This window comes from Tursiops truncatus, chromosome 2 (genome assembly GCF_011762595.2).
Source record: "Tursiops truncatus isolate mTurTru1 chromosome 2, mTurTru1.mat.Y, whole genome shotgun sequence".
NCBI classification, from domain to species: Eukaryota; Metazoa; Chordata; class Mammalia; order Artiodactyla; family Delphinidae; genus Tursiops; species Tursiops truncatus.
This window is the reverse complement of record NC_047035.1, coordinates 161,711,752-161,730,661: the sequence shown is the minus strand read 5'-3', so window position 1 is coordinate 161,730,661 and position 18,910 is coordinate 161,711,752. Positions and strand designations below refer to the sequence as shown.

The 18,910-nt window shown below is 38.3% G+C and overlaps 1 protein-coding gene across 2 annotated transcripts in view; it reads right to left on the bottom strand.

Annotated features, from left to right (window-relative positions):
• Positions 1–869: 869 nt before the first annotated feature.
• The window catches only part of PLXDC2 (plexin domain containing 2), a 411,878-nt gene continuing 393,837 nt past the window's right edge, over positions 870–18,910 (bottom strand). For both annotated transcript variants that reach the window (XM_073801628.1, XM_033852419.2), the window contains exon 15: positions 870–10,705. In XM_073801628.1, coding sequence (XP_073657729.1) covers positions 10,589–10,705 — 117 coding nt within the window. In that variant the 3' untranslated portion in view covers positions 870–10,588. The remainder of the gene's footprint in view (positions 10,706–18,910) is intronic.

Here is an 18,910-nt window from a genome sequence, read left to right as displayed (position 1 = left end):
ATTAAAAGCACTGGCCTTAATGTTTCTGTACTGTTAGGGAAAGTTGCATGATTTGCATTAATGACTTTTCCCTTTGGGCATCATAAAACAATTTGCACCACTTAAGATCGCAGTTCTGAATTTACTCCGCGATATCAGAGTTTAATCAGCACAGTCCGAAAGATCCATACAGAGGTAAGATTTTACAAAATCACTCTTGAATTGCACAGAGCAATTGCCCAACCAGCGCCACTGGCTGGGATTCCCGGCACCCTCTGGCACTTGTTTCCTGGTTCCGGGGTTCAGGCCTGTGGGTACTCGGAGCTGTTAAAAGGATAGCCTGAGACTGGTGGATCAAGAAACAGGGAAAGAATATTTGGACTTCAAAGCATCTCAGTTCAGACATTCTACTTAAATTAGCTGAGAAAGACGTACAAGCCTTTCCAGTTTGGGAAAAGGGGATGGAATAAGAGAGAACCTTCAGCAACTCATTTGGAAAGTCACGGAGGTTCGCGAACCAGGACTAGTGACAGAGGCAGGAGCTGAACTGCAGCCCCTTGACTTATTCCGGCACGAGGATTTTCACTGCCAGCTCAGAGCCCACCTGTCTGGCCCAGAACGACACAACATTTGGGCTCTGTGGGCTGTGAGTGGAGACCAAGTCTCCACCTGTTTGCTGTGACATTCCAGGTGCTCCGTTTTCTATCGTTCGCTCTAGTTGGTATCGGTCCCACACTTCGGCACATTTAGAAACAAAAGGATTTTCTACCCTGTCATTAGCCTGTGGCTCTGGACGCTGCAGGTAGATTTTCTTCCACAATAGGTAAAATGTTTCAAAAGCTAATGGTGGAAAGAAAACAAAAATACATTGAAAGACACGGATAAACATGTTTAAGAAATTAAAACAAAATGATCATTTATTGTTTTTAATATGTAGTCAAATATGACAGCAGTATTACGCAAATTGCTCCCTTCTCTCCCTTCTAAAAATCCCAAACGTGTTAACTCCAACCGAAAGTGAAAGAAAACATGATTTAATTCTGAAAATCGCAATTGACAGAGAGAACACACATAGCATTTGGTCACCACCAGCTTCCAGATCTTAAAAGATAAATTGTGTCACCATGGCAGTCGATACACTGGCTTTCTTACAAAATTATTACTAGGAAAAAAACCAAAACAAAACAAGATTCCCCACATACTGTAAGCAGAAGAAATGCAGAAAAACCTGGTTTAAGAAGCTGTGTGAGGAGAACTTTAATGAATTATTGCAATCATAATGATCCCCGGTAAAAGATAGATGGCAAATTAATAGACTGTAAGGAAATACATTCAAACTTAGATAATTAATCTTACAGTGAAAATAATCAAGAAGCTTGCAGAAGTATGTAGCATCTGAATTACTGAACTTAAACAGAGGATTCCAGTAAAGGTCTTCTGCTATCAGACACCATCAGTGCAAATTCAGATACAATCGTTTTTACATTTGCAGGTTCAGGTATGTCAAGCATGAGGTCATCATGAAGTATGCGAACATTATTTTACCATGAAAAAATGTGGTCTCTGATGTCTCATTGACATGGCAAAGGAAATAGGAATGATGCCCGGAGGACTGGAGTAACTTCAAAATGCTCAGTTTTCCAAGTATTAAATGAAGTTTTGGAAAACCTCAGCAAAATTAACCTTCACCTGGCAGACATGTCCTTGATTTGAAGTCCAGGGCTGTGGAAAACAGAAACAAACTCGCAATGTGATGGGCTCACCCACCGTCTTTCCTTTTGTTTGGGGCTGACTGGGTGTAGAGGGTCGGATTTTCCCCCCAGTGTTCTCTTTCAGCAGCTCCACAGAGAGCTTTGTGATTCTGACAAAGGCTACAATTATATCCACTTCGAAATGCATTTACAAATATTCTCTGCGCTGGTCCAACTGGCGTGAAACACAGACAGCCCTCTGGGTGCCCGGCTTCTCCTCCTTTCACCCTTCAACGTTTCAAATGACTACAGGCAGAATTACCAGAAACAGTAGTAAATTCCTGGCACTGGAAGTTCCCATGATCCCAGCTGGCATGCAAAAAAAAAAAAAAAAAAAAAAGGCTGTTTCTTTTTCCCCCTGAAAATAATGTACTTCCCAGGCACTGTCCAAATGCCTCAAATGAGGCAAATGAGAGATTTGTTTTGACCAACCAATGAAAAGACTTCCCCCTTCTCAGCTAGGGCCCTGAGATTTAGTTCTAATAAACACAGAGTGTTTGTGTCTAAAGAAACTTAATTCATTTCCCTAAAATGATTTTAACATTTTTCAGCAAGGGAAGCTCTGATTTCACTTGATGGTATTTTCAGAGTAGCCTGGTGGAAGACACTTCATATGAGTTTTTATTTCCCTGCTAAAACTGTAACACTCGAGTATATTTTTGTTCAAACTAGCCTTAAAATGGTTGCTTAGGCATGACCACAAAGTCGAGACCATAGGATGGAGTCTGGGTCCCAAGATGGTTAAACTTCACAGAGATCCAGCTCTGGGTCTACAGAATACAGTACCCTTTCTTATCTTTTCCTCAGGAAAATTATTTATATTTTTTATTGTATTTTATTTCCTGTGTGCGGTTGGCTGTCTCATGGTCTCTGGTATAAGGGATTCAAAGAACATGGTCATGCCTTGTAAGTCAGACGGGGATAAGCAAGAAGCCTCTTTTTGGTCATTACTTGCACCTAAGTAACCCAATTCCCTAGAGCAAAAGCCTTAATGATTTTCGGATTGGTGCCCTAGAAGAGGTACAGGTGGATGATGGCTGGGTTTTAGCTTAAATGAGGACACCTTTACCTTCTGGACGTCACATGTTTCTTAGCATAACTTACAGGATCTGTGCCCCAGTGTCTCAATGTCTGGCCGACTTAAATTTGAGGTGGTCTTCATTGAATATTTATTTGCACATTGCTCTGAAGAAGTTGAAAATTCTGCTTGATAGCATATCTTGATCTTTACTTTTCCCATGAATCATTCCCATCCACCCACTCCTATACCTCTTCCCACATAACGAACATCTAAAATTAGTTTCATGCTATGTATCTATTTGACAGGCACAAAAGGTTTACAGCTGCATGATTAGTAAGTGATATTTTGGTCATGAATATATATATATATTTGTAATGCTAGGGAAGAGACAGAATTTTTTTTTAAAAAAAAAATCAATACTCCAGTGGTAATGAGAGAAGTCACTGAGGTTTTTCAACTGGAATCAACATGAATATATATATTTTTTTCTTTAGTCCATTAGGAGAGGCTTTTTTTTATTAAAGTAATTCTCAAATGTTAATAGATCTTAGAAATTAGAAAAAGGTGAGCACGAGCATATGATTTGCATTAATTTTTTCCAGCTTTTTATTCTGGATTTAAAGTAACATAGACTCTTTCAGTGTGGACAGTGATCTGGAAATTAACAAGAATGAACACTGAAAAGCCAATGATGATGGGTTCCATAACTTTGTTATGGAGAATCGATTCAAGAATTTAGGCGATTTTACTTGAACAATTATCCTCTTACTGCTTTGCAATAATTATTGTGAGAGCGGTTGGAACTGGATGGTTGACAAGGTATGTCAGACAGTAATTAGGCAGATACGTTGCAATTTAAGTTGAAATTGGAAGGTCAACTTAATCAAAGCCTTAAGTGTTACCGTAGTGTCTGGTATGACAGTGGTAGAGAAGGAATTCATATACACACTTGAGGATCTCCTCGGTTGGAGTTTTCTGGTTTCTGTGATGGTCTTGGGAGAGGTCACGCTGGATGTGCTTGTCAATATTTTATAGCCTTGGACTTCCTAATCAAGGCTTTTAGTCGTGTGTGCATATTAGCAACTTGTAGCAAATAATTAAGAATGGTTCCAAAGTCTGCATTGGTCTTTTAGCAAAGGAGTAGAGGGAGACCTGTATTCCAGTTAGGGGTTTGTTGTTATTTCTAAGATACTCTTAAGGGGTTGTGTTTTATAACTTCACCAAGTTTTCCAATTGGTGCAGCACAGACACAAGTACAAACACAGGGTTATTTATAGGAAATTACAGGAATGCTGAAATAAGGCACATTAAATCAGCAGGAACTTTGGCTTGACATATTTAGACATTTGGACATTTCCAACTTTTGATTACCTGGGACAGTCAAATTTTTTCCCAAAGAGGGGTAATAAAAAATCAATATCAGAGACAGAAAACTCAAGAAAAAAAAGAAATAGAAAGCTCATGCAGATATGCTTAAAATTACATGGACCGAACGTCAACTTCTATGCACATTTGGAAAGCAGGATGATGGAGCACGATCTGCAGACGTGTGAAACAACCAAAAGAAAACTCCTCCAAGTCTCTGAGATACTGAAGTTGTATGACACCAAGTCCCCAACTGAAGCAAAAATCATTGCAGCAGCTATTTCAGGGCAAAGTAAAAACACCAAACAGCCTTCTCTCTCGCTATGAGAAAGTAAATTCCTAAGTTCCAGAGATAACCCATCTTCTGATTTCTCAATACATTTGTAAAACTGAGAGATGGAGAAATAGATAAAGATGACGTCGGGTTGTGGTTAAACTAGTGACTTTTATAGTCCCTTCTAATTCAAAGAGTTTCTGATGTCAAGTCTTATTATTAATAAAAAACCTACCTATAATGAAGATTAAGTGACAAGAGAAAGAGAAACATTTATTTTTTCCTCCTGATATATTTTATTCATTAGATAATTCAGTAGTTTTCCCAATCTCACCCCAGAGGACATTTGGCAATGTCTGGAGACATCATTCGTTTTCGCAGCTGGGGTGTGTGTGTGTATGTGAGCTACTGGCATGTAGTCAGCAGAAGCCCGTAGGCTGCCAAACGCCCTACGATGCAAGGGACCACTCCCACCAGCCCATCCCCCATCGAGAATTAGGGGGCCCAAAGTGTCAACAGTGCTGAGGTTGAGAAAACCTGAGACAGACTAATGAATGACAAACAACCACACACACCTAAAGTGCAAATGTTTCTTTGATCTACCGGTGCTTCTGGAAGACCTTGAAACAATGATGCTGGTAATTCACAAAGCCACACAGAAATATCAGAGCGTGAACAGTTCTAACACCTGATCAGGAAGGATTTAAGTGCCCTAGAAAGTCCTCCTGGGCCTGGGACAATTTTGGATGAGTAACTGTTCCTCTTATTAATGAAGTTAACACATCCTTTGAAACACAGCAAACAGCAGAGATGGGCAGTGATGTATCATATTTCAGAAACGTTCCTCAGGCCAATACTTGAGAGTTCCCTATCTAAGTAGAATAGAAATTGGAACTGGAAATTGGATAGAGTAATGGTGATCCTATCCATTTGCAGAGTTGTGTTGGAGGATTTCACCATATTACAAGTATCAGTGGACATGCCTGAGCTCTTACTGTTTGTATTTATCACTGTGTATCACGAGATCTAGCACAGGAACTTGGTTCCCGTAGGTGCTCAACAAATATTTAAGTGAATTGGCTGGTTGAATGAATGAACAAATGAAGAAATGAAGCAAAGTGCTCTGTAAAATGTAAAGTGCTCTACAAACACAAGGAAGTAGGAGTATCTAATACATCATGCCACAGACCTCATAGTATTTGCTCAATAAAGCTTCTTAGGTTCAAATGAATTATGATAATGTAGTAAGAAAACCTGCTATGAAGATTATTAGTTTTCAGGTACATCTGGGAAGAAATGAAACAAAGGCAGTACAATTTTATATGGCACAAGATAGTATTGCTAACTTAGGTGGCCACAGGTAGGCGTGAAAGAAAGGGACATGCAAAACTGAATGAAGACTCTGAAATAGCCAGAACTTGAAATTACTGGCTGTTATAAAATGGTACCACTCCTAAGACACACACATGATGGAGGAATATTGGTCCAATGTTCTCTATCAAAGACAGAACAGAGAGTCAGTATAGCAAATGAAATTTGCTTTTAGGTAGAGTGTGCTGTCTACGCTGCTTGGCTGGCCTTAAATGCTGATGAAGGGCTGTAGGCAAAGGGAACTGGAACAAAAACAACCAGTCAGGAGTCTTAAGTTCAAGACCCAGTTCTGACGCTGGGAAAATTACTATATCTCTCTGGGCCTCAATTTTTCTGATCTGTAAATGAAGAGGTCGGATGAGATGACCTCCAGTGATTCTGGCATATAGATGCTGATGCTAAAAGCTGGAGGCTGGGAAAGTGAAAACAAGAGCAATCTTTGGGAATTAATAAAACACATCACAATAAAATATCTAAAAAATGCTGGAAGAAATGCAAAGCAAAATAACATTTCATAGGAGGAAGAAGCCTCAACCATAGCATCTATTTTTCAGTTAGTCTTACTTAAATATTAATTTCTTATCATAGAAGTGTCTTCAACCGCGGCATGGGTTCCAGCAAAACTTTTTTTTTGCCCTGGGCTATAGACACTAAGGGCATTACCAAACTTATACTCCCTCAGAATGAGGAAATAACATGAGAATTTTTTGCCAAAACTAATAAATCATACTAATCTGAGAATATATATTATCTACATATCAGCAACATTTAAATTTATTTTATTCCTTTCATATAGTGTGCATTTGCAAATTTTTACATTTAAAATTAAGTTCCACGTATTTTTATATTTTAATGTGACAGCCCCTTACGTTTGTGTTATAGGGATAAAACACATACTTGAAATTATTTGTTTGAGGTACTTTCTTCTAGAGAAGCCTGCTGGTCAGCTCCTGAGCTTCCCTTTGCTGTGAAGAGAAAACTGGGAAATCAGAAGAAACTAGAGAGGCTCAGTGGCTCTGTACAATAGAGAGCTGAGCCAGAGGAAGGGTGCACACAGGGACTTTGTTGTGGGAGAGGAGGGATAGTTGAGGCTGATGTCATGCCGAGGAAATATTAAGAGAAAATATTAATACGGGAAGAAAAGAATTTAAGCAGTTCTGTGTGGTTTGAGCGGATTCTCCTTTGGCATTTTCTCAAGAACTGTATTGATTGGACTGTCTTTGAATGCTTTTAGGATTGATGGACTTTCTTCCCTTGGAATACAAAGCTGTGCTGGTACTGGACCAACAGATGTGCTTTCCATGGCTTCTGTTGACATGAAGTTTTAAAAGTCTATACATTTAGTCAATCTACATAATAATAACCTTGCAAGGAAGACAGGACAAAAATATTTTTATTTTCCAAACTTGCAAATTGAGACTCATGGCGGTTAAAGTGATTTTCCCAAGATAACATAGTGGAGACTCAAAGCTGCGTCAGCTGGGATTCTTTTCATTACTCTACGCTGCCTCTCTGCGAGCAAAAACGCTTAGATAGGCCCAGGAACTATCAAATCTATTTCTTCTCCTCCTCCTTTTCTTCAAGGGGAGGGTGTTAAAAGGAAAGACCTCTACAGAAGTGTTAGTAGAATTTTCTGCAATGACAGGAGTGTTCTGTGTTGTCCAATATGGTAGCCATGAACCACACGTAACTACTGGGTGCTTGAAATAGGGCTAGTGTGACTGAAGAACTGAATTTTTATTTTTATTGAATTTTAATTAATTTAAAGAGCTACACTTGGCTAATGGGTATAATATTGGACAGCACATTCTAGAAGCTCCCTGTGAGAGAGATGAGCAACTGCCCTAGGTATCTCAAACTAAAATAATAATGGGGGATAAACTGTACTTTATTATTTATCTTTAGTTTTCTAGTTGTTAGTATATCTTGAAGTCCAAACCTGTCATAAACGAACCAACACTGGGGTCAAGTGTTGGCTTAAGAGATTTTTTTTGACTTTTAGTATCTTTACCTATTCCCTAAATGTTTTTACAAATAATTAAGATGAAATAACTAACTTCCTCTGTAGCACCATTTATCTATTTCTCCAGAACGTTGTATGTGTTTCTCTGCTATTCATAATTTGTAAAATTATTTTTATTCTCTCTCTACTATGTTCATAATATATTAAGTAATGTACAGATGCACCCTTTCTAATACATAATATATGTAAAGTCCAAAGCATCAGAGTCCATTCTGACTTTCCAGAAACTTCGTGTATGTCTGCTCTTCCTTTGCAGTAAATGGGCACGAAGAACAAACCAGAGATATAGAGTAGAATGAAAGTTTCATGAAAAAAAGGGATTCAGCCAGCCTTCCTCCTTACCACTAAAAGATTCATAAACAACAGAAACCTCTTATCACCTTTAACTTTGGGTTTGGTTGGGAAGTTTTTCCACACTTCAGCAGCCCTTTTTACTTCTGAAAAGTTTTCCCTATTACTGGGTGCTCTAGTTCATTGAACAATTTAGAGTTTTATGTTATTTTACAGAATTGTCGATGTTTTTGAATCGAAAATGGAAGACGAGCTTCGAAAGGAATAAAGATAACATTACTACTTCAAAGAATTGCAAAAGGAGTTGGATATATATATGCATGACTTATATAACTGTCAATCATCTCCTATTGGAAGCCACACCTAACACAAAAGCCAGTGAAAGAAGCATCATCTTATCCTAGAAGGAATCGTCTATGTGTTCCTTATGTCTTTGTAGAGTACCCGTTGCACCAGTTACATTGGCAAGTCATTTGGTTATTGCTAACTGACCAAACCTACTCCACAAGAAATAAGTTGGGTTATTTCCTATAAACTGAACGTAGCTATAGCAGAGAGATTGTCATCACAACCTTCAATCACCTTGCTTGTCAATTGTTTTGCAATTATTATCTAAGCAGGTTAGGAAAAAATTATCACCCTCATCAGGTACTTAAAAATGTAAAGCAAAATATACTTGCTGGAAAATGGCATAAGTTTACATCCGACAATTGTGATGATAAAATATGATACTCTGTCAGTGGACTGATGTCATTCGATGTAGACATGTGTATAGATGCTAAGTTGGTAGTAAAGTGCTGCTTACGAGACATCTCTGCTTCTTGATACCTGAATCTGCAAATGTTGGACACGGTACCCTACAGAAACCAATAGCTTCTTGGCACAAGACATAAGTTTCATGGGTCGAGATGTTGATGAAATTGTACACACAGTACCTGAATTTAAACTTTAGGAGCTCAATATATATATTAACCACTTTCCTCCTCCAGGGATGAATTTCCTGTCTTCATTCATGGGGAGGTTTCAAAATCTGGACTGTGATTATGAGGCAAATGACAGATCCATCTAAGGAGCTTTTTGCATCTGCTTTATTTCACCAGGGAGGGAAAGGGGTTGATATGAATGGGAGAGCAGATCAAATAGGCAGGAAAATGATGGGCACTGCAACTAATTGAACCACTTCTGCTAAGTGACATAAAAATATTCTAATATTAAGGATTATTTTACAACTCTATGGAAATATGCAGTAATGCATCTCGCATTTGTTTTGTCTTGATGACAAAATGCACTGAGTCACAAGAGCCTGCCTTGTGTTAGTTATAAACAAAAATATATTTATATATATATTTATGTAACTACTATGTGCTTTAAAGAAAATTACTGTATGATTCAGCAGGGTTCTTTCCTTCTTTTTATCGCCAGGGATGTGCTGCCTTGAATGGCTTCTTAGACTGGAATCGACAATGAAATGGGCCTTTCGGACTGAAACGGCAAAAAGTAAAAAGCGGAAACAAAAACCCCATGTGTTTAGAATCCCTTAACGTTTTTGCCTCAAAAACGATTAAGGAATTCTTCGTATTGTTTCCTTTTGTTTCCTTCAGCCAAGAGCAACTGTGGCTTCGTAGGACTTCACAGTGGGCGGTGGAGGCAATACTTCTTAAAACAAATCAGATGTTTAACTCTGAGGCAGGGGAACCAGAAGCCTCCTTTGCCTCTCCCTCCTTTCTCACACTTAGCTAAAAGGCTGCGATTCTGTCACTGCTCATAGAGTGGGCAACCAGAACAAGGAAGACGGAGGCGGAGTCAGAACCTCCAGGACAGGTAAAAGATTCATCCTGTAAAGTGATGAACTTGTTGGAACAGGTGGGTCTAGACCAGAAAAACAAAACCCTTTAGCCACATGTCTGGTGAAAAGACAGAAAAACCTCTTATTTTGTGTTTGGTTTTGCTCCTGCATCAGCTCCTTTTCTCAGCAAACTGAAATATTCATCATTGCTCTTTTGAGTGAATGGGTTCAGGCTGTGGGACACAGTTATCAGAGAAGAATATTTGAACCAAGGTGTAGATCCCTCGTGAACTAAAGCTTTATTATTTTTTGTCTTGATCCCTTTGCAACCCTGCACCTTAAGCCAACAGCATTGTAATCTTGTCATATTTCTGATAAGTACACAGGAGATGTGCTGAGTGAACTATAGAGGTCATTCCACTAGGGAATTCTACGTTCAGTGGTAATAGGTATCCTCTATAAGTTTTAGGGTTTTTATTTTTTAACCCTTCCTGGGCTGGGCTTGTCCAGAAATCTCATCTCCTTCTGACTACAGCAGCTTAGGGCTCCTGTGTGTGTGTGTGTGTGTGTGTGTGTGTGTGTGTGTGTGTGTGTGTGTGTGTGTGGTGTGTGTGTGTGTGTGTGTGTGTGTGTGTGTGTGTGTGTGTGTGTGTGTCTTAAAGGTATAGGCAAATTTTTAGTCTTAACACCTGTAAGCCAGCACTGGTGCTGTTCTGTCCTAGAAATTTTAGCACTGCTCTGATACAATAAAACCTTCTTTCTCTCCAACTGGTTCAACCTCAGCATAGGCAGGATGGCCAGAACCTCTTCGAAACTTCATCGCAGGCCATCTGCTTGGGCGTCTCTGAAACAGGAAATGTAAAATAGTGAACACCAGGGCGATGGTCATATCATAAGAAAAACATATTCGCCAAATATTTTAGATGAACTTCCGATTTAAATTTAGTAACATATTAAATGATCTCATTCCTGCCACGGTTGGCATTATACATGCTCAAAGCACTCTCCATTATGGAAGTACCAGAGCCTCCCAGGTGACAGTGCCTTGGCCATACCTCCCCCCACAGGACTGAGAGCTTCTCAAAGGCATGGTTTATGCCTTATGCATATTTATGTCTAAAAGACTCCATAAGGGTCCAAATATAACTAAGCAAAAGTGAACGGTCATAAAAAACAAGTCTTCTTAATGTATAGCCACTGACGCTTTCTCTTCTCTAGAAGTTAATAATGATATCACTTCATTTCACTTATTAATTCACTCAAAAACTTAAGCCATAAAATTCTACACAGTTCTTAGAAGTGTGCTTCAAATTTGGTGCTAGACTTCCTAGCAAAAAGAACCTCCCTCCAAAACAAAACAAAAACTAATAGATCGATCACATTAATATTAAGCTAAGAATTCCCATAGATGACTTTTGTGTTTGAAAATTAACAGATGTCGTGCCCTGAAAACTGAATCCAACATCAGAGGCACAGACAATCTCAAACCTATGTAAATAATTGCACATGTAGACACTGGTCCTAAAATACACGTTATCTGTATTGACACTTCTCCCCAGCACTGGGTCCATCAAATAAACCTTCTGTGATTTACAAATAGAAGTGCTAAAATGAATTATTAAGTTCCAGGAGCAGAAGACACTAAAAGGCATTTCGCGGCCACAGTGACACTAGAAACTATTACTCCATTTATCAGAGTGCTTGCCATTTTGGAGTAAATAAAACGATAAATATTAAAGGAAGTTTATTTCTATCTAAGGCATTTCAATGTGAAAAATGTTAAATATCAGTGTAGATATACAGGCATTTAGCAGCTTTCTAGATTTGCCAATTACATTCCACTGTCATGATTAATGGCTGTAACATCAGGCAGGAATGACTATTAGCTCTACCTTCTGGAAAGATACCAATCACGGTCATTGCATCCTGCCTACTAATAATATTATGTGCTGTCTATACAACATTATGTGGTCAGAATGCTTTATATTTATTAGTTGATTAGGTCCCATGATGCAAGTGAAACTGAATTATCTTTACTTTCCAAGAGAAGAAGGTAAACCTGAGAGGGCTAAAGGGCAAAATAGCGTGTCTGTTGGAACTAAAAATCATCATCAGTGGAAATATACTAATCGTTTCTAGGGAGATGGACCCTGTAATTTATGGTCACTCCTGTTTGCGGGAAAATGCCAACAGGCTCACTCTTTAGAACCCCCACTCTGGTTTCAGTTACTTCACAACTGGGCTTCTTAGGGCACAGCTGCCCTGTCTTTCTCTGAGTGAAGCAGCACCACTAAGTCTGTTCTGAAGTCCCACCTTCCAAGGCCCACCTGGCCTGGGGGTCCAGCGGGCAAGTACAGCCCTGGGAAGCAGCACAAGTTTACAACTCAGCACATGAAGACACTGTGCTACAGGTGACCATGAAAAAGGAGCGCGGATTATCATCAAGAAGACAACAGACAGCAGGTGCTAGCGAGGATGTGATGGAACGGGAGGGAATCCTTAGGCACTAGGTGGGAGTGTAGATTAGTCCAACCACTAGGGAAAACAATAGGGAAGTCCCTCAAAAGGTGAAAAATAGATGATCCAGCAATTCCACTTCTGGTATATACCCAAAGGAAATGAAAACAGGAGTTTGAAGAGATAAATGCACTCCCATGTTTATTGCAGCATTATTCACAATAGCCAAGATATGGAAACAACCTGAATGTCCATCAGTGGATGAACGGATAAAGAAGAGGTGGTATATAGAGTGGGATATACACAGTGGGATATTATTCTGCCATGAGAAAGGAGGACATCCTGTCATCTGTGACAACATGGATGGACCTTGAGCACATTATGCTAAGCGAGACAAGTCAGAGAAAGACAAGTACTGTATGATATCACTTATGTGTGGAATCTAAAAAAGTCAAAGCTAAAAGAGTAACAAAAAGTAAAACAGTGGTTACCAGGCAATGGGGGGGTGGGGAGATAAGATTGATGGAATTTAAGGGTATACGCTTGTAATGGGTATTAAATAATATTGTACTATAAGTATGTAATGCAATAAATGTCATTACAACAGCAACCATATTACGATATATAAATGTATCAAAGTAACATGCTGTATGCCTTAAATTTACACAACTTCAAATTTATCCAATAAAAAAAATAAAAAGGAGCGCCATTAATGAGAATGTTGATGATGATGCTTGTGAAAGTTATATTTTATTAAGCTCTTAACCGTATTTCATGCAGTTAGTAGGTAATTTACATACACTATCTCATTTAATGTGTACAACTCAATCATTTACCTTTTGCACAAACCTAAAAAGCTAGCAAATGGCAGGTCCAAGATTTAAAATGAGATCTGTCTACGTCCAAAGTTAATTCTCCCTGCTGTAGAAATTAGTTCTTAAAATTCAGTAGTTCGTGTATAACCTATCTGAAATTTGTGAACATGGCTCTATTTTTATTTCAATCTTAAACTATAACATTACCAACAACTTCAGGATTCTGTTAATAAGTCAGAATGACTAAGTTAATAATTTTCTTAGGTGAAAAGATTGAAGGATTATTGATAATGTTTATCATGTTCTTTGTGGACTCATCACAGAGGTTCTCAAAATTGAAAGTACCAAAGTATTGGACAATGGAGCTTCCTCTGTTAACCCAGCACAGACTTATTTTCTGAATTAACTGCATATCCTTAAAGAAAATTTCTTTTGATTTACCACTACTCATTGTAGAAAAAAAAAAATACCCCAACAAGATTTAAAATCACTAGAGATCCTACCACCCACACATAATTTGGTTCAACTATCAGTGTACATCACTTGTATGCATTTCTAGAAACATTAAATCATTGCAAATACTGTTTTATGGACTCCTTTATTTCCAATTAAGAGCACGAAAAAATTTATGAACTATCCCTCTACAAAATTATTTTAAGTGTCTGTAGAGCAAACTACTTATAACTCAACATGATTTATACAGTCAATTTGATTTTGAGATTTTTTTCCAGATTTTTTGATAAAATAAATAATGTTACAGTGAATACTTTTGTTGCTAACCTGATGGGAATAAAATTATTGGGCCAAAGAGAATGCACAAATTATTTACTAAAAACACCTGAAATGTCTAACATGGTGCTAGAAGCCATGTTGAAGGAAATGTGACCAAAGAAAGGTATGAAACATGGTTTCCACACAGGAGATAAAAGCCATTTCAGGGGAAAGGGATACATTGAGGTAAGACTTAATAAAGCCCTCAAGTAAGCATTCTACAGATGAACAAGCTAGAATAGGTATAATCCAACTACAAAATTATTCAAGACTCCTGTTTGTGCAAAACTGAAAATTTTATATTTACTCCTAGAACTTTTGACCAGATGAAAATAGAGGGTATTTCCCATAATAATATGTTAAAATTTACAGTGAAATCTAATAGATGTCATGCAGCTGGGGTTTTAAACATTTGGTCCGATTTTACATTCTTTTACAATTCCTTGATATCTCAATTCTAGCCCTAAAAATACCAGAGTCATAAATTTACCAAAATTCTGCTTCCTTTCTAGAATGCTTTCACATATCACAGATAAATTATATGATCTTAAATAAATCACTTGATTTCTCTGGGCCTTTGTTTCCTTATCTGTAAAATGATATCTGAGGATTTGTCCTCTAAAACTGTAGGATCCTTATGCTTGCTTCCCTGAGATAACGGACTTGAACACCGGAGAGAAAAATTATTTAAAAACTCCTCTGGGTCGTGGTTCTCCTGACCATTGTCCCTCCTGCCTTCCTGCACTAACTTTTAGGATCCCTAAATTTAAAGGAAATCTATGTAAATTAGTCCTAACTGACGTCGTTTTCCTAGGTCAATCTGCAATTGTTCAGAGATTTCCTTATATAAATGACAAAAGGGGGCAGTTCTGTGACTTCCACAGAATGACTGCATGTTTAGTTCTCATAGAACAATCTTTAAGGTTGGTGCTATAATATGAGACATCTATCCGATGGACAAAGAATGGGCATCATGTCTGGCTGTGCCATGAAGTATGACGGACAGGTCACAACCCAGCACTTAATACTTTTTTCTTGAGGCTGAGACATGTCCAAATCTGTGTTCTTTTTAGAATGGCTAATTCAAATGGTTACAGAAACTGATTGGGGGGGGGGGGGCACAGGGTCACGTGCTAACACAGCAGGATCTATGCTGAAAATGGAAAAATTCGAACCAGACTGTAATGTTAATTCATTACAGAGACTCAGGGTGTCATGCCTTAAAACAGGACTGGGTGTAATGCGTAGGTGATCTCTAATTTCATTTCTGAGAATTATTTATGCGATTAATCAAATTCAGAAGTAAATGTTCACACTGATATGTTGGCACTGGGGTGGGCCGTGAAAGCAGGTATTCTCCCTAATTACTCCTTCAGAACTATTAATTGAACAGTCATCCAGATCTGTCTCAATGGTCTGTGGCAAGATAATTAGCTGAAATATCCACAAGCAAACCTGCAGGGTACCCTCCGTTAGTAGTGTAAACAATACTGCAGCTGGAGACCTGTCTTCAAGCTCGGAGAGCAAAGCAGATAGTGCTTTTTATGGGTTAGATGAACCCTTGAAAGGCAGTTACTAGGCGTGAGTGTGAAAGACAAGGGGTTAATTTTGAAATTCAAGGCCCAGCTAGAAGACACCTGTGGTGCCTGATGGCGTTTGACAAGCAGTTGTTCTGAAATTTCTAGTATTTCTTCAGTAAACAGTAGGAAGTGGAAAGAGGCTGGCATCCTGAGGCACGGACAGCATCTCGGTCCCGTCACTTCCCAGCACAAGACTCAGGCACAGTCCCATGTTTTGTTACTTAGCTTCCCCATTTGGAAAATGAAATGAACTGGATGATTGTTTTCTCAAGATTTTCTTTTCTAATTAAAAAAAAAATTAAGCCATAGACCCTTTGTCCCAGTGAAATTTTACCTGGAAGCCCAAACAGGATCATTCAGAGCATAGGTCTCTCTTCATTGTGATGGAGGGAACCCTGCTCACACGCTCCCTGAGCCCTCGGGGGGGCGGGGGGGGGGGGGGGAGCTATGGATCCTATACCTTCTAGAGCATGTTTTTGGAAACTATAGAATGAAATCTGCATTTCTCACACTTGCATACAAATCACAAGGGATCTTGTTAAAATGCAGATTCTGATTCAGCAGGTCTGGGGAGAGGCCCGGGACTCTGTGTTTCTAACAAGGTCCCAGGTGATGCTGCTGCTACTGGTCAGTTGCAGCTGCAAGGGAAATGCTTCTCTACAGTCTCTGCAATCAGGAGCATTCCTTACAAGTGGGGGGGAGGAAAAAATATTGAACTTTAACTTTCCTTGAGTCTCCAGTGGATCTTTGTGGAAATTGATGTGTTCATACAACTGGGTCAACCTTTCCATATTTAGCTTTGATCACTTTTGACTGTCCAGAGGAAGGGAATCTTCTCTCTTTTTCATACTTCTAAGTACAAATTATTCTCTAATCTCATTTTGGGTTGAATATTATTTCAACACAGGTTACTTTCAGTTATAAATCTGGGTTGCCAGATTTAGCAAATAAATCTACAGGACAACAGTTAAATTTGAATGGTAGATAAACAATGAGTAATTTTTTAAAACTATACTTCCTGGGACATATTTATGCTAAAAAATTACTCATTGTTTATTTGAAATTAAAATTTATCTAAGTGTCCTGTATTTGATTTGGCAAACCTATCCATAGGAAAACACAATATAATGGCTCTGGGCCCTGGCCAAACTTGCAATCTAATTAAAATAAATGACTCCTGTTTGTGGCCGTGTCTCTTTGCTTCATGAATTGTAGGTCACTTTTTTCTTAAAAAGAGTAACTCAAATGGATTTGTCTATCTTTTGGTGTGGCCAAGAATTCTAAGCAATAATTCTTGTGTGAAGCAAAGTCTGGGTGTTGTTTTTTTTTTTTTAATTTTTATTGGAGTGTAGTTGATTTACAGTGTTGTGTTAGTTTCAGGTGTACAGCAAAGTGAGTCATTTATACATATACATATATCCACTCTTTTTTGGATTCTTTTCCCATATCGGTCATTACAGAGTACTGAGTAGAGTTCCCTGTGCTATACAGTAGGTCCTTATAAGTTACCTATTTTATATATACTAGTGTTTATATGTCAATCCCAATCTTCCAATTTACCCCTTCCCCCTACCTTACACCCTGGTAACCATAGGTTTGTTTTCTACATCTGTAACTCTATTTCTGGGTGTTTTTTTTTACACATTCTCTACTCATCCTATTTTGGTTGTTTTTCCTCATGTAGAAGTTGTTTTACTGTCCTGCAGTTGCCCCTTTTCCAACCTAAAATTATGACTTGCCAGTGGTCTGTTGCCTTCATTCTAGAACTGTGCTGTGGATAATCCTGAAGAATTAGTTAATACAACCATAGTTAATATATGCCCAAGATGAAAATTGTCCCAAAGCATGTGAAGAACAGCTATTTACTGGGAATAACAAAATCATCATATTACTCACATAATTTTCCAAACGCAAAAGTATTCTTAAAGGGGGAGGGACAGGTCGGGAGTTTGGGATTGACATGTACACACTGCTATATTGAAAATAGATAACCAACAAGGACCTACTGTATAGCACAGGGAACTCTGCTTGGTATTCTGTAATAACCTAAATAGGAAAAGAATTTGAAAAAGAATAGATACGTGTATAGATATAACTGAATTACTCTGTTGTACAGCTGAAACTAATACAACATGGTTAATCAACTATACTTCAATATAAAATAAAAATTAAAAAATAAAATGAAATTAAGTGATTTTCTATTGGCTCCTAAATTACGTACAAATTCTTTAATATGGGGAGAAAGATCTTTCAATCACACAGCTCAAACACTTAATGTCCATTTGTTTTTAATAGCCCAGTGGATTTCAGACATGACTAAAAATAACATTACTTGGGGAGATTAAAACAAAAGTATTGAAGTCAAAGCCCACCTTGGCCAACTGATTTAGAATCTCTCGCTGGGGCCCAGGCAGGTGAATTTTTTAAAAAAGTTCTTCGGGTCAGTCAGATGCACAGTGAGGGTTGAGAGCCACTTTCCATGTCTACATCCCATGCCTTCCTACTCCGAGCCTTGGCCTGTGGTTCTCCCCTAAACTGGAATGCCACTTAGTTCATCATTTTTACTTATACAAACACTATCCACTTCACATTATTTCTGAGAAAGATTTCTGGATTCCTACCTACAGATGAGAAGTTACTTTTCATTCTCCTGCGTTGTCTGAGACATTTCCTGATATTCTAGCTACAACTCTTGTCACATTTTAGCACACGTTGTGGTTGTTTATGTGGTTGCATACATGTACTATATGTATCTGTCCTTGGAGTCAAAGTCATATCTGTTCAACTCTGAAATAGCTGTGGCAGTGGTGTACTGAAGATATCTGACATCTGGAGTAGATCCTTTTTGTAATGTCTGCCTCCTCTGCAAGACAACATTATTTTCAGTCATAATCAGAAAAGGAAATGAATAATAATAATGGCCAGAAAAGAAGCAGACACTGAAAACCTTCCTGTTTTGAACTTCATAGACATAATCACACCAGCAAAAGATATTACAAATAAAAAACAAAACAAATATTACTGTACAAAAAGGGAAGATGCAAATGACAATGTGTTTCTGAAAAAAGGGGGAAAAGACAGACGAGGGAATATTGCCAAATGAGTGAGGACCAGATTCAGAGAACGATTTGCACTTTGCAATAATAGAATTGAAGTAACCCAAGTTCTTTTTCTTTGTCTTTACAACCATAGTGCCATCGTTCTTTCTTTTGAATCTACTGTTTTAACACAGATGCGTGTAGTACTCTGTGGGTTGGAGACCCGTTGATCCTGAACACGTACAAGGAACTCCAGATGGAGTCATGATTCAAAAGAATTCATTTATTCTCTAAATGAATGCATGCAGCTGAGTCGGCTGTGAGGCGCCAAGCGTGTAGCTGGGAGTTCTCTGAATTAAGTTTCATGTAGAAGACAATATTCATCAAA